General features: G+C 44.9%; 1 protein-coding gene across 3 annotated transcripts in view; it reads left to right on the forward strand.

Moving 5' to 3' along the window:
• The window catches only part of Dock8 (dedicator of cytokinesis 8), a 201,826-nt gene that overhangs the window by 81,103 nt on the left and 105,490 nt on the right, over nt 1-15,233 (forward strand). For all 3 annotated transcript variants that reach the window (XM_028894144.2, XM_037205379.1, XM_037205382.1), the window contains 4 exons: nt 558-770; nt 6,378-6,463; nt 11,670-11,736; nt 13,439-13,588. In XM_028894144.2, the coding sequence (XP_028749977.1) occupies nt 558-770; nt 6,378-6,463; nt 11,670-11,736; nt 13,439-13,588 (516 nt within the window). The remainder of the gene's footprint in view (nt 1-557; nt 771-6,377; nt 6,464-11,669; nt 11,737-13,438; nt 13,589-15,233) is intronic.

A 15,233-nucleotide genomic window follows, 5' to 3' on the forward strand; every position in this document is an offset into this window, starting at 1 on the left:
CACACAGACCCTACTGCAGTGACTAATTGTACCCCGACCCCACCTATCTTTATTTGTAAGCTTAACACTCAGTTTTAGAGTAGATATGCATTTTTTGACGGCTCCTTAGAGTTCATTTTATTTTCTAACCTCAAAACCCAAGCTCTGGAGTTGATTAGGAAAAGGTCTCTCTGTTCGCAGTCCAGGCTCCTCATGCTATACCTTGTCCCAACTCTGTTTTGCTCCAGGCTGAGATGTGAGTGTGCTTCCTAAGAGACTTGGCTTCAGCCAACAACCAATAGGAACACAGTGTCATTTCAAATCCTTGCTCAGGACTGGCTTGTCCAACTGATGCTTAATGATATACTTCCAGGGAAAGAGCCTCTCACTTCAGGATAGTCCCACCAGGAAGCCAAGACCAGTTGTGTCAAGTCCTTAGTTTGTTAAAAACAAACAAAAAACCTCCTTGAGCCCTGAGATTCTAGAGACCCTAGCTGAAGCAGTCTTGAATCGTCCCGGAGCCTAGTTCTCTTTTGTGCCCCTTGACCCTCACCAAGGCCAATTGTTTTCTCTAACAGACGGGACCCCGTCGCTTAAACGTGCTGTGTGATGTGTCTGGGAAGGGCCCCCTCACCACTTGTGACTTCGACCTCCGCAGCCTGCAGCCTGATGAGCGGCTGGAGAACCTGCTGCAGCTTGTGAGTGCCGAGGACTTTGAGAAGGAGAAAGAGGAGGCGCGCAAGACCAATCGGCAGGCTGAGATCTTTGCCCTGTATCCATCCGTGGACGAGGTGGGTGCAGGTTTCCCTATGGGAGAACATCAGTGACAACAGAAACTCGAAGTATTTTTCAGCTCTCTGCACAGCAGAACCATTTACTGACCATCATACTGATGGGGTGCTTATAACAATAACTAGAATTTCCATAGCGCTTTAATCCTCTAAACATTTCAAGGGTCTGTATACAGAGTCTCGCTCAGAGCCAACCATCCAATTAACCTGGGGATGTGTTTCCCAACTCATCCATCAGAAACCCATATTACTTAAAGGTTGGTGTTAAGATTCCCCTCCACCAGTGGCCCCGATGAGCACGTGGAAACACCTGCTTTGAGCATACTCTGGACAGAGATAATCACAGTCATGCTCTCAGTGTGTGAAGCTTTAGAGTCCCCTTTTCCCACCCCTTTATTTACTGAAGTTGGCCCAGAGCGATTTAGGCGTTGCCTGCAGTTACTTGCCAGAGCACCTTGGATGGCATGAGAGGTGGCCATCGTTGGAGCCTTATGTGTTTTGGCTCCTTGTTTTCAGCCTTTACCTTTGCTTGTCGGGTTCCCTGCACTTCCAGGGCTTGCCAGGACAGACAGCTGCTCTGTCTCTGCTGCTCTGCAAGTTTTATAGAAAGTTCCGTTGCCAGAACCAAGACCTGGGGGCTGGCGAGATGGCTCAGTGGACAAAGTGCTCGCTCTGCAGGCCCGGAGACCCGAGTTTGATCACCAGAGTTCACATAAAAGTGGTGGGAGAGAACTGACTCCACAAAGTTGTCCTCTGACCTCTGCCTACCCATCGTGGCACACACATGCCCAGGTGCACACATACAAACATGCACACAAAAATAATAAAAAGGAGTAAGATCTGGGGAAGTTTTGCATAAAAGGTAATGCACCTGTCTGTGAGTGTAAATCTTTGAGATTTGGTCCCCGGACACAGCAAGACATCAGAAGGCCTGCCCTGCCCTGCGCAGCTGCTTTTCCTGTGACCCAGCCCCCTTTGACTCACTTCCCACTGGTCTAGGAGGGGGACAACAAGAAGGAGATGCAGCAGCAAGTCCGCTGTGGCTGTGTCATAGGACAGTGAGGGCTCATCATCCAGCCCACACTTAGGAGGATGTAACGGGGAAGTGTCCCTCAAGCCTCAGAATGCCTTTCCTAGAGTTGCATTTGTGGTTCCCCCAGCAACACGGCAGCTTACATTTAGCCCAGTTGCTCCTCCCTTATCTTTGTTTGCCAATTCTTTCTTCCTTTCCTTTCCTTCTTTCCTTTTTCCTTTTTCCTTTCTCCTTTCCTTTCCCTTCCTTCCTTCCTTCCTTCCTTCCTTCCTTCCTTCCTTCCTTCCTTCCTTCCTTCCTTCCTTCCTTCCTTCCTTCCTTCCTTCCTTTCTTTTTCGATTTTTCAAGACAGGGTTTCTCTGTGTAGTTTTGGTTCCTGTCCTGGAACTCACTCTGTAGACCAGGCTGGCCTCCAAACTCACAGAGATCCGTCTGGCTCAGCCTCTGGAGTGCTGGGATTACAGATGTGCACCACCACTGCCCAGTATAATCTTGCTTTCTTATCTACTTATCTTAGTTGCAGTTTTGTCTGAAAGCCTCAAATCCTCTGAAGGAGATTAAAAGTAAATGTCTTGGGACCAGAAAGATGGAGCAGTGGGCAATGGTGTGTGTCACCAAGACAGATGACTGGAGTTTGATCCCCAGAACCCACACGCTAGAGTGAGAGAACCAGCTCCAGAAGGTTCTCTGACTCCACCCACTCCTGGCCTCAGCACACACAAATATATAAATAAATGGAGAAGTTAGAGAACCATCAGATACATTGAAAACAGGCTTCCTTACCATTAAATAAATCAGTGAGCAATCGATGCATTGAAAACGGACTTACTTACCATTAAATAAATCAGTATCTTGGGGCTCGGGAGCCAGCTCAGTGGGTCGAATGCTTGCTGCCCAGCGCCTGCATGAACACTGCACACTGGCATTTATCTGGAACTCTAGCCCTGGGAGCAGAGATGGCGGGATCCTGGGGCTCTGCCAGTCTCACCCAAATGGTGAGGTCCAGGTGGGAGGTTCTCACTCAAAAATGAGGTAGTAAGGAAGACCCCTAATGATGACCTGTGGCCCACATGGACAAGTACATACACACACACACACACACACACACACACACACACACACACACAAAGTGTCTGTCTTGTATGGGGCATATAAAAAGTGTTTCATAGGAAGAAAATAGAAAGGAAGCAACTAAGACAGATAGGAGAGAAAGATTGGTCAAAAGATATAAAGTTTCAGTTAAACTGGAGCACTAGATTTTACTGACTTATTTTTTACTGTATGATGACCACAATAAATGATAAGGTAGTATATATTTTTAAATTGTTAATAAAAATAGACTTAACTTTCTCACCACCAAATGAAAAGATAAATTGGCAAGGTATTGTATAAGAATCTTCTTATGATGAATACATAAACATCACATTTTTTCCCATAAATATAATTTTATTATCAATGTAAAATATTTACTTTAAAATAAATTAGGAAGAATATGGGCCTTAATACCATCACCATATTTTGAATTAGAAATTCATCAGAAAGGATGGACACATTTGAGCAATTTGTTCAGGATTCAGCAGGTGAACTAAATTAGAAAGCAGGGCCCTGACAGTCTTCGTGTTTGCTGACCTGCCTGTGCGTGAAGACCCAGTCACTAGCACACACCACTGGAACACAGACAGTTTCTAACTTTTCAACCTTTATTCACAACATGAAGACTAAACAGTGAGATTTGTCAAGAAATATTAAATCCGACAGGTTTGGCCTCTACTTTCTTCCCTTTCTGCTCATCTCCATGGCGATGGGATACTAAGTGTAACGTAAGAGACCACAGTGCCAGGCGGTGGTGGCACGCACCTTTAATCCCAGCACTCAGTAGGCAGAGGCAGGTTGATTGATCTCTTTGAGTTTGAGGCCAGCCTGGTCTACAGAGCGAGATCCAGGACAGCCAGGGCTACACAGAAACGCTGTCTGACAGGGGGAGGGGGACGGGGGGGAAAGAGACTAAAAGGGACATCAGATGAGAGAAGAAAGTACAGGAAGGGAACAGGATGAGTCAGACATTCACCATCAAAGTCTCCTTAGATTGAATGGGAGGATTTCCAGTCTGATTCGATTCAAAGAATGAACCATAAACTGTTTTTAGGAGTGTTGTTTTATGGTTTTTGAGACAATGCAATAATTCAGATGGGGGCTGAAAGTTATACCTTAGCTCAGGTCCCAGTGGCCTACTTTTATTGAGTGGAGAGGAATGCTGTGTAATTACCAGGCCAGCTACTTGTAAACTGGAATGTGTAAAATGCTTGAGAGCCTCTACACCAGCCCTTTACTATTTTGAAGTTGTTCTCAAAGAAATCATGTTTGTGCTTGTTATTTGAACCTTAGCCAAGAAAATCCTATGGAGCAGAGGTGAATTCTGCCTGCTCTGAAAGGATTATAAATGCTGATTTTTTTTAATGGCACACTAATAAGATTATTTTATGTTACCACTATTTTATTTCCCAATAAAGAACATTAGAAGGGCAGATCCTTTTGTTGAAATTTTAAGAGTCTGTAGAAAAGGCCAAAGTTGGATTCCGTTGCCAAGTTTTCACCATGCAAGCCCTTTCCTGATTCCGACTCTCCCTATGACAGGCTATTCTGTGTTAACCCCTCAGAAAGCTGTCCCCCTTCACTCCACATCACAGAAGAGTTTGCTGCACAGTCTATAGGTGATGGACTCTAACTACAAAACAATTTTTAAAAGAGGAGGCGGGTACTCACTGGCCCTCATAGCCAAATCCCAGGAACTCAAATGTGGAGTTGGCCACTGGATTTGTGGGATCAACAAATCATGCTTTCTCCCTCCCTCTTTCTCTTGTTTTAACACACACACACACACACACACACACACACACACACACACCCACACACACACAAACTCATATGCACACACATACATACACACATAAACCACATACATGTGTATACACACATAGATTCATACACATATAACACACACATACACCTATACTATACATACACAGACATACACAAACACACAAAAACTCATGTACACATACCCACACACATAAACCACATACATGTGTATACACACGTAGGTACACATAAACACATATACATTCCAGGATGATGAAGACCTCAGGAATCCACTAAAGCATCCATTTCTTCCCTTGCTACTTGGGTTTTGTCTTTTATTTCTGATAAATGTGAAGCCTCAATAAATTCAGTTACAGGAAGCCTAGGAAATACGTTATCCAAATGTATGAATATGAACCTTGTTTAGATCCTGATTTACCAAACTGGCACAAAATATTTAGTGACACTATGAAATTATAGTTAGTTTTTAGGTCAGTGTTATTATTCATGTTTTTTAAAAGTCCCCATGTGTACTAAAATACTTGCAAATGAAGCTGTATGATGTGTGGGAACTTGCTTTTTAAATAGTTCAGTATTAAGTATGGGGAACTGGCCAGGGAATACAGACAACAGGAACCTGAGCTGAAATGGTTGGTGCCGAGTGTGCCTAAATGGAGGTTCACTTTATTGGTCTATCTGCTTCGACATATGTGTAAAATTTCCTCAACTAGAGCTTATTTCAAAGAAGATTCTAAAAGTTCTAATTCAAACCAAAGCTACTATTAGAAATACATAAGTGTGATGTCTTTCTAGTAAATGGGTCTTCCCTGTGGAGGTGTCTGCTCTGGTAATCATGGAAGTCCCAGCTTACCCTTCAGGACTCCAGCTCGGCTCCTTAGAAGGGAAGCCAGTAGGGCCACCAGCAAGATGCCACCTGGGACCTCAGCGATGGGAGCTGTGGGGTGGGGAGGTGGGGGGAGGGGGGGGGGGGGGGAGGCTGTGAGGAGGGAGGGTGGAGCTGTGGTGAGTTCCCCACTTGGAGCATCCCACCACACTGGGTACAGAGTTACCATGAGGTGACACCTGCTGTTGGCACACAAGCAAGCACTCCGACAAGCACACAGAGAAAATATAAATGTTTAAAAAAAATTAAAAAAAAAAAAAAGACCTGGAAAGAGAATTGTTCTGAATGTGTGTTTGGAGCTTCCGAGGGGGAGGAAGACCAGAGCTGTAGATTTTTTTTTTTTTTTTTTTTTTTTTTTTTTTTTTGGTTTTTCGAGACAGGGTTTCTCTGTGTAGCTTTGCGCCTTTCCTGGAACTCACTTGGTAGCCCAGGCTGGCCTCGAACTCACAGAGATCCGTCTGCCTCTGCCTCCCGAGTGCTGGGATTAAAGGCGTGTGCCACCACCGCCCGGCGAGCTGTAGATTTTTGCAGTGCCATCTGGTAGATGTTACTAAGCCATGGCCATGTTTGCATTTCCTTCCTCCCCACATAACCCCCAGGCTCTTTCTCTTAAATGCTCCTTTTCCGACAGGAGAGAACGTTTGCTGTACATGCTGGCTTTGAGTGTCCAGGGAGGGGTGGCAAGCTGTCTTCTCAAGACAGAGCAGGGTTCTGCTCTGGAAACAGAGCGGGGACACGGGCAGCCCTTCCTCCCCTGGCTCTCCTCCAACCACAAAGCCCTGTGGGAAGTTGCTAACGATTTCTCTTCCAGGAGGATGCTGTGGAAATACGTCCGGTACCGGAATGTCCTAAGGAACATCTGGGCAACAGAATACTCGTCAAGGTGCTGACTCTGAAGTAAGTATCAGGCACACTGAACTGATGTCTGCCTGGCTTTTTAGATACAGTTTTGCCTGCATCATCATCCTGGAGTCAGGAAGATTCTCCCGGCACCCTTTCAATAGCAGGAGCGTTGGGGTCATGGAAAGATAAGGCTTAGAGTTGACTAGACCTGGATTCTGTTCCTACCAAACCTTCAACAACCAATCTCCTATGATATGGAAAGCAAACACAGGTGTCTAGAAAAGTTAGGCATATAAGGTAATTGTTAATTTTCTTAAATTAATAAAAATAACTGTGGGTTGGAGGTGTAACTAGGTGGTAGAGCACTTGCCTAGCATGTATAAATTTGAGACCCTCAGTTTGTTCCCCATCTTAAATCGAGTTACAATTGCTATGATGAAACCCCGTAACCAAAAGCAAGTTAGGGAGGAAAATGTTTATTTGGCTTATGCTTCCACGTCCATAGTCCATCACTGAAGGAAGCAGGATCTTGGAGGCAGGGGCTGATGCAGAGGCCATGGAGGGACGCTGCTCGCTAGCTAGATTGCTCTCTGTGGTTTGCTCAACCTGCTTTCTAATCGAAACCAGGACCACCAGCTGAGGGGTGGCCCCACTCAGGGTGTGCTCCCCCATCAATCACTAATTAAGAAAATGCTCTACGGGCTTGCCTGCAGCCCAATCTTAGGGAGGCATTTTCTCAGTTGGGGTTCTCTCCTTTCAGATGACTCTGGTCTGTGTCAAGTTGACATAAAATTAGCCGGCACAGTTCCCTAACACCAAATAAATCAAATGAGTGAAGAGTTACAAAAGCAGTAGTGAATCCAGCAGTGCTCTAGAATCAGTTCATGCTTGTTCATGAACTCTTGACGAAGCACGCACACACGATAGATATTTCATATTAAAGTACTGTCGTTATAAAGTGTACAGAAATGAGGAAATGTAAAGAATGAAATAAAATACCTCAGTATTTTCTTCATGCACCCCAGTGCATTGCTGTGTGCTCCCCCAGAGTGCCTGCAGGCTGCTCTTCCTCTCTGCAGACTTTAGAGATTAGCTTTTCGATATTTTCACATCACAGACCGTTGTGAAAATACAGGAGATGTACCTCAGTGGTAGAAAACGTGCGTAGCATGGGCGAGGCCCAGGTTTCACGCTGAGGCGAGTACAGAAGCCAAGCATTTTGCCACACAGTGAGGAGGACCATCTGTCTCACAGTCAGTGTGAGGCTTGCCTCCATAGTGCCTACTTTGTGCTTAGACATCTGGATCCTGCATTCGGGGCTTCGTTTCAACCCTGTCATCTTCTCTGGGAATTTGGGTTCTTTCTCAGACGTGAAGACATTAGACCAGATGACCTAACCTGTGATTCTGATGTGTAGTCTCCCTGGTTCTGCCCCAGGACTCATGCAGTGACCTGCGCTGGCTTTGTTATAGCCCCTTTTCACGTTAGCCAGTTCCTGGGGGAGGCGCCAGGGCCTTTCCTCTGCCCTGCTGTCCGCCACACTCACCCCCACAAATACTCAGTCAGGCTACACTTAGATGCAGTGGGTCTGTCTTTGGGACTAGAGGAACTTCCCCAAGGCTGACTGTCACCAAGCCTTCCAGACTTACCTGATACATAACCTGCAGCAGCTGTTCTCACAGACGGGGAAACTTGTCCTGCTGAGCTAGACATGAATTATTTAAAAAACACGGAGTCACTTGAGTTTCTTTAATGAAAACTGTCAAGCCAGTTTCTAATGATGTTTCCCACCTCCTAGAGGAGAAATTAAACACAACTGATGTGTGTAGCCAATACCCTTGGCCTGTTCAAGTGACATTCATATTTGTACACCCTGGAGAGAAGAGACAAACCAAAGAAATGGTCCTAACTATAAACTGGGTAAAGAAAAAAAAAAGAAGAAATTTTAGAAATTTTGTCTCTTCCCTTGTCCCAAAAAAAGAAATTTTAGAAATTTTGTCTCTTCCCTTGTCCCAGAACCAAAAGGAAGCTCAAACTCCAATCCCTGTCCTTTCTTTCCTGTGTGTTTTCTCTCTCCAAATTTCTGGCTTCTCTGTGGCCAATTCCAGTCATCCAACCACTGGCCCTGCCCCCTTATTCAAGGTATAACTTTATTGGGCCGTCTCAGGAGTATCAGAGTAAAACCAAAATATCCCACAAAGTATTGAAGGCAGGGGAATCTTTTAATTTAAAGTTTAATAGCCTCGGGGGCTGCGGAGATGGCTCAGTGGTTAAGAGCACTGGCTGTTCTTCCAGAGGTCCTAGGTTCATTTCCTAGCACCCACATGACAGCTCACAACTGTCTGTAATTCCAGTTCCATGGTATCTGATACCTTCACACTAATGCGCATAAAATAAAGTTAAATAAATTTAAAAAAAAATTAATACCCTCATATACAAAGTAACCTCTGTTCAGAGGACTCTCTTTAGCACTGGAACTTTAATGTACACTAAATCTTGCCGGGGGGTGGTCTTAATGCAGGTTGGGGAGTCTCTTATAGCCATCTCCCCCAAGGGATTCTGCTTCAGCAGGGCCCAGGTGGACCCAGAACTCCTGCATGGTTGCCTCGATGCTGGTATCTGAGGGCCACACCTGGAAAAACAGTGGTAGAAAAAGCCCTTGCCCACGGCTTAAAAGAGACAGCCTCGAAGCCTACCTCTGAAGTTCCTAGCTTGGCGGCCTTTGCCAGGTCGCTTCACTTCTCACTCTGCACCTCAGCTTCCCTGTAGAGCAGGAGTGTGGTCTCTGTGCTACTCAGCTGTGAAGAGGAAGGGGTTGGCACGCCACCCTGGAACTCTAAGGCATCATAATGGACTTCTCTTCTCTTCCCTGGACCACAAGCGCTTAACACTCAATACCAGTCTATCACCCAGCAGTGCTCAGACCCTTTGTATCACAGAGTGCATGCTTCAGTACAGGCTGGCCCTGCCAGGAGGCATGGAGACATGCTCAGCTCAGCAAAGCCCTCAGCTAAAGTTCTATTTCCTGCCAGGCATGTCGGCTCATGCCTGTAATCCTAGCATGGAAGAGGCAGAGGCAGGGGGATCACAGTAGATTCTAGGGCCAGCCTGAGCTATATAGCAAGACTCCCGTCTCAAAAAACTGAAAACAGTGGTGGGGGGCGGGAGGGCTATTTTCTGACTAGAGAAAGAATGATAAAAGTATTTGCAGTGTGTGTGACAAATGTATGAAACAAAATCCACCATTTTGATGTGCAGTTCAGTGCTGTTGAGTACAAGAACATTGTTGTACAACCATCACCGCCATTCATTTCTAGATGTTTCTATCTTTCCAAAGTAGAACTTGATATCCTCTCAACACTAATCCCCATGACCCCCTCCTCCCTATCTCCTGATAGCCACTACATTACTTTCTATCTCTGAATTTGACTACATGAATACATCCCACAAGTGGAATCATACAGTACATATCCTTTCAAGATGGTTTTATTTCATTTAACACAGCCTACATATGCATATAATATAGCATTTTATATGCCCAATAGAATATTACTATACACATGCAGTGTGTTTACCCTTCTTCTGGGTAATTTGGTGGGGATTTGCTGTGGTATGTGATGCTGCTGCTAGGCATTGTTTTCTATGTATGTTACATACATTATCTGACATGATTCATAAGACATCCATGGAAAATGGGTAAGGCAGCGCCCTTCCCTTACTTTGCAGACAAACAAGTAGAATTAGGAAGGTTAGTAACAGGTGGGAGCAGAAGGAACGGAGCCCAGAGCTGTTTGACTCCTTGTCCATGAGTATACCAGTATTCCACGTTACCTCATCACTGAAGATGCCATGGGCCAGCTGGCCCTTCTGTCTGCCTAGAAAGGCCGCTTTGAGGAAGAACTGTATGTCAGTAAGGCCACCCCCTCATGTATGCCTTGAGAGGAAATCTGCCCTAATCTGCATGGCTTCTGAGGCACGAGTAACCGTCCAGCAACTTTGCTGGTGCTCTCAGTGGGCAGTGTCCAAAGTAATGGCTTGTTAAACTGAGATATTTGGGAGGTACAGCTATATTTTACACGTATGTATAACATGTGCCAGGCTTAGTTTGGGGGTGTTTTCTTAAAACCTATGATTTCAGAGGGAATCAGCAGTCAGGGTTAATATGTGAGGTGTCTAGTTCTGGTTTTGATAGGGTGTCTGGCTGTGTGTATGTGTTCAGAACCAACCTAGAACCTGTGTATGGTAGGCAAGTACTCTTCTCCTAAAATAAATCCCTGGCCCCAGGAACTCCTCATTCTAAATCAAACAAGGCCAGGACACCTCAGTATTTGCCATGTGCTTAATCCCTTCCCTTCTCTCCCCTGTTCTCAATCTGTCTCAAGTGAGCAGCCTTCCATAGCAGTTAGGACGAGCCACACATTCATTGGCATCATGGCCCAGTCATCATCTTAATGTTCTATTGTAAGTCTATGGAAAAGCAATGAAATATTTCCTTTTTAACTATCTGAAAAGTCTTGTTCCTTAGGATTGAACTGTAGATCTTTGGAGCTTTTTATTTATTAACTTTTTAATCATGTTTACATGTTGAGGAGGGGGGTATTTGCATGTGAGTCAATGTGCCTGGAAAGGCTAGAAGAGGGTGTCAGATCTCCTGGAACTGGAATTACAGGAGGTTGTGAGTTTCCTGTTGTTGGTTCTGGGAATCAAACTAGGGTTCTCTACAGGAGCAATACTCGCTTTTAACTAGTGAGCCATCTTTCCAGCCCCAAATGGTAGAGATTTGATATCAGCAGAAGAATGTAAGCAAGTCCATTGCCCAAGAAAGAGAGCCTATTCTTTAAAGCATGACGGTCTCAGTGGGAGTAAGTACTGCTGGGGCTGGGCTGGAGGCCGGAGCAGAGTCCTTGACTAGCATTTTGAGTCCCCCGCATGATGTACATACAAAGTGTAGTGTTTGGTTTCAGACCAAAATCCCATTCGGCTCACTCTTGCTGTGCCACCAACAAGCTTTTTTTAAGCAAACATTTTTTAGAGAATGTAGTCCCCACCATGACCTCAAATGAGCTGGAATTTTCCATTACCTTCTCATAATTTTCCCATTAGTATCTATCTGTGTCTCTTACATTTGTGGGGTTATCCCTCTATTTCTGGAATTGTGTTCACATTTTTAATGATTTTATATATCCATGCGCTTTTAGAACATTCAAACTTATCCAGACTAGAACCATATTGATATTTTTTTTCTCTCTCTCTCTGACAGGTTTGAGATTGAAATTGAGCCTCTCTTTGCCAGTATTGCCCTCTATGACGTTAAAGAAAGGAAAAAGGTACGAAAACAAAGAGCCCATCCCACACACACACATCCCACATGATTCTTTGGGTTCATGTTTTCCACCTCTCTTCTGTGTGGCAATAAAGCACATCAGATGTGTGTGTGTGTGTGTGTGTGTGTGTGTGTGTGTGTTGTAGGGGTGTGTGTGTGTAGGGGTGTGTGCTGCATGGGTGAATGTGTATGTGTATTTGCAGGTGTGTGCACATATGTATATGTGTGTATAGAAGGCCAAAGTTGATGTCAATTGTCTTCCTTGATCACTCTGCACATTACCCATGGAGGCAGGATCACTCAGTTGGACCCAGAGCTTTCTGACTTGGCTCATCTGGCTAGCCAGCTTGCTCCGGAGATTCCCACTCTCCACCTTTCAGTTGCTGGAATTACAGCTGTGCCCACCTAGCATTTATGTATGTTCTGGGAATTCAAACTCAGACACCCAGGCTTGTGTGCCAACTGCTCCCTGCTGAGGCCCAGTATCCACATCAGATTTGAAAGCAAATAAACATTAATAGCTCCAGGTTTTCTTTCTTTACCATTTTTTTTTTTAAGAACTGATCTGGAAATTTACTGTTTGTGTTCTTCAAAGAGTCTTTAAGGGAAAGGCCTGCTAGAGGCAGTGCTGGTTGGAAAGAGAAAGAAATAGATAGCACTTGAGGCTCTGTGGCATACCAAATAATGTGTCATTTTAACAAGTCCAGCTATGCATGTTTTTTTTCCTCTTGGAGTTTTTTGTACTGTGGAGTCGGTCCATGGTGGGCCAGGGGAGATGACTCCGTGGGTGAGGTGAGAGTTCTTGCTGTGCAAGCATGAGGAAGGACCTGAGTTCGAATCCCCAGCACCCACGTGAAAAGCCATGCGTGATTGCACGGTCCTGTAGCCCCAGCATTTAGGGGAGGATACCGGCTGATTCTAGAGCTCGCTGGCCAGCCTGTCCAGCTGAACCTGCAAGCTTCCAGTTAAGAGAGTCCTGTCTTAAGGCAATAAAGCAGAAAGCGATAGAGACAGATGTCCTGCTTTTGCTTCTGCATGTAACACAACACACACACACACACACACACACACACACACACACACACACACCTGGGGGGAGGGAGGAGAGAGGAGAGAGAGGAGAGAGAGAGAGAGAGAGAGAGAGAGAGAGAGAGAGAGAGAGAGAATAGTAAATGGGTTCATTGTGAGTGGCAGATATCACATGTAGCAACTATCTAAATTGATGGATTCACTGCATGGTGAAGACATCACCAACTCTGAAATATTTTTCCATTGAAAGAATTCAGTGACCCAAGATTCCTCCTTGAGTTTTAAATGTTCCGTAGTTTAGACATTTGTAACTCCGACGGGATGACAATCATGCCTCTGCCATCCTCCACCTGTGTAACTGGCTGCACTGAAGGAAATGTGCAGCTCTGGAGCCATATAGTAGATGGACTTGGTATTGATGAAGAGGTTAGATGTCATAACAAACAGGACTTGGGGACTGGAGAGGTGACTTGGTGGTTAAGAGCACTGGCTGCTTCTTCAGAGGACCTCAGTTCAATTCCCAGCACTCACACCACAGCTCACAACCATCTGTAACTCCGGTCCCAAGAGCTCTGATGCCCTCTTCTGGCCTCCATGGTCGCCGTTTTCCCTGTGACACCTTTAGACGGAGAATACAACAGCTCTGACTTACCCTTCCCTGTGCCGCTCATTTGCAGATCTCAGAAAATTTCCACTGTGACCTGAACTCCGACCAGTTCAAAGGGTTTCTGCGAGCTCACACGCCCTCAGTGGACCCATCAAGTCAGGCAAGGTCTGCGGTGTTCTCAGTCACCTACCCATCCTCAGACATCTACCTGGTTGTCAAGGTAATTCTGCACAATCTGAGCTGCATGCTCTGACATTCTCGTTGTGGTCTCACTCAGCAAAGCTGAAAGAAACCACGAAACAAGCCTGAGTGTCCTCTGTGATGTTGGTTTGTTCCCTTCTCAACAACACTTCCCTTTCTGGTAACTTCTCTTGGGACACTAGAAAGACTGGGGGTTGGACGTCCCACGGTCCTAGATTGCTGTCCTGACTGTGCAGTCAGAAACTGTGTGGCCTGCTGTGACTCAGACTTTCTGAGACTTGGTTTCCTCATCTGTGTAGTGGGAGTAGGTTACACTGACCTCCATGAGTTGTTGCAACTTCAGATAAAGCCTGCTCCTTCCTTACTAAGGAAATCGCCTTCAGCCATCCTGCTGTGGAAGGTTGCCATGGTGAAAGGTCACACGCTCTCAGACAGTCTGCCGGTGGTGGTCCTGTTTCTCCAGGACCCACAGGGCAGCATCCCCAATCTAGCCTCTGACAGACAACTTGAGATGTGACTTCAGTCTCCAGTGTGCCCCGTTTCTCAGGGCCAGCCTTCTCTTACACCCCCAGCAACAGGATGAGCTTTTAAACAACCCTTTTGTAAAAAGAGACTTTTGACTGGGACTCCTTCCCGACGTCACTGTCCATTGAGCAGCTCTGTACCACTCTCTTTGAAACGCCATTGAACTTATCTCCACCAGTAGGATATTCAGATTGAAATAGTTGATGTCTCACTGATAATGGTGCCTATTAAGAATGTGTGCCTATGGCCTATGTTGACCAGATTTATTCCTAGGAGTCTCAATGAGTGACACAGACTAATGGGGCTAAGCCTTAGCATCTAAGGTCACTTAAACGTTCTTTGAATAAGGATTTAGAACATTGCAGATTTCTCCCTTTCTTTGCCCTAAACATGGTGCCTGTATTTATGACAATTGATTGTCAACTCCTTAACTTGAAGCAAAATGGGAGCAGATGCTTGGTAGTACTAGCACTCATTAGCAGAATGAGCAGACACACATCTCAAGGCATTTCTTTCTGTCTGTCAAATCCAGAGAAGCAGCCCTAAGAGGAAATACAAGGGGCACAATTATAGATGATTTATTCGGTTCATTTATTCATTTTATGGAAGGTTTTAGTTCCCAGCCTGACTTTTACAGAGACCATATCTCTGTTTTACTTTGTAAGCAATAATAAAGAAAATGAGCTTTTCACTTCCTATAGTGTCTCTGGGGTTTTGTTTTATAAAATAACTTTTATTGCATTTTTATTGTGGATCTACACATGTTTATTGTTTAAAAATAGAAACTTCTCATTAGCAATAGGAAGAAAATAAAAAACTCACATAATCCCATTATATAAAGAAACCACTGTTACAATTTGCTGTTATCATCTTTTTAATATGTCTTGTTCCTTTTCTCCTCTGAAACTCTGTAGTAGTCTCCATACTATCTGTCTGTTTATCTATCATATATATATATATATATATATATATATATATATATATATATAGAGAGAGAGAGAGAAGAGAGAGAGAGAGAAAGGGTTTCTCTGTGTAGCCCTGGCAGTCCTGGAACTTGCTCTGTAGACCAGGCTGGCCTCAAACTCACAGAGAACCTCCTGCCTCTGCCTCCTGAGTGCTGAGATTAAATGTGTGTGCCA

Source organism: Peromyscus leucopus, chromosome 1 (assembly GCF_004664715.2).
Source record: "Peromyscus leucopus breed LL Stock chromosome 1, UCI_PerLeu_2.1, whole genome shotgun sequence".
In the NCBI taxonomy this organism is placed as follows: Eukaryota; Metazoa; Chordata; class Mammalia; order Rodentia; family Cricetidae; genus Peromyscus; species Peromyscus leucopus.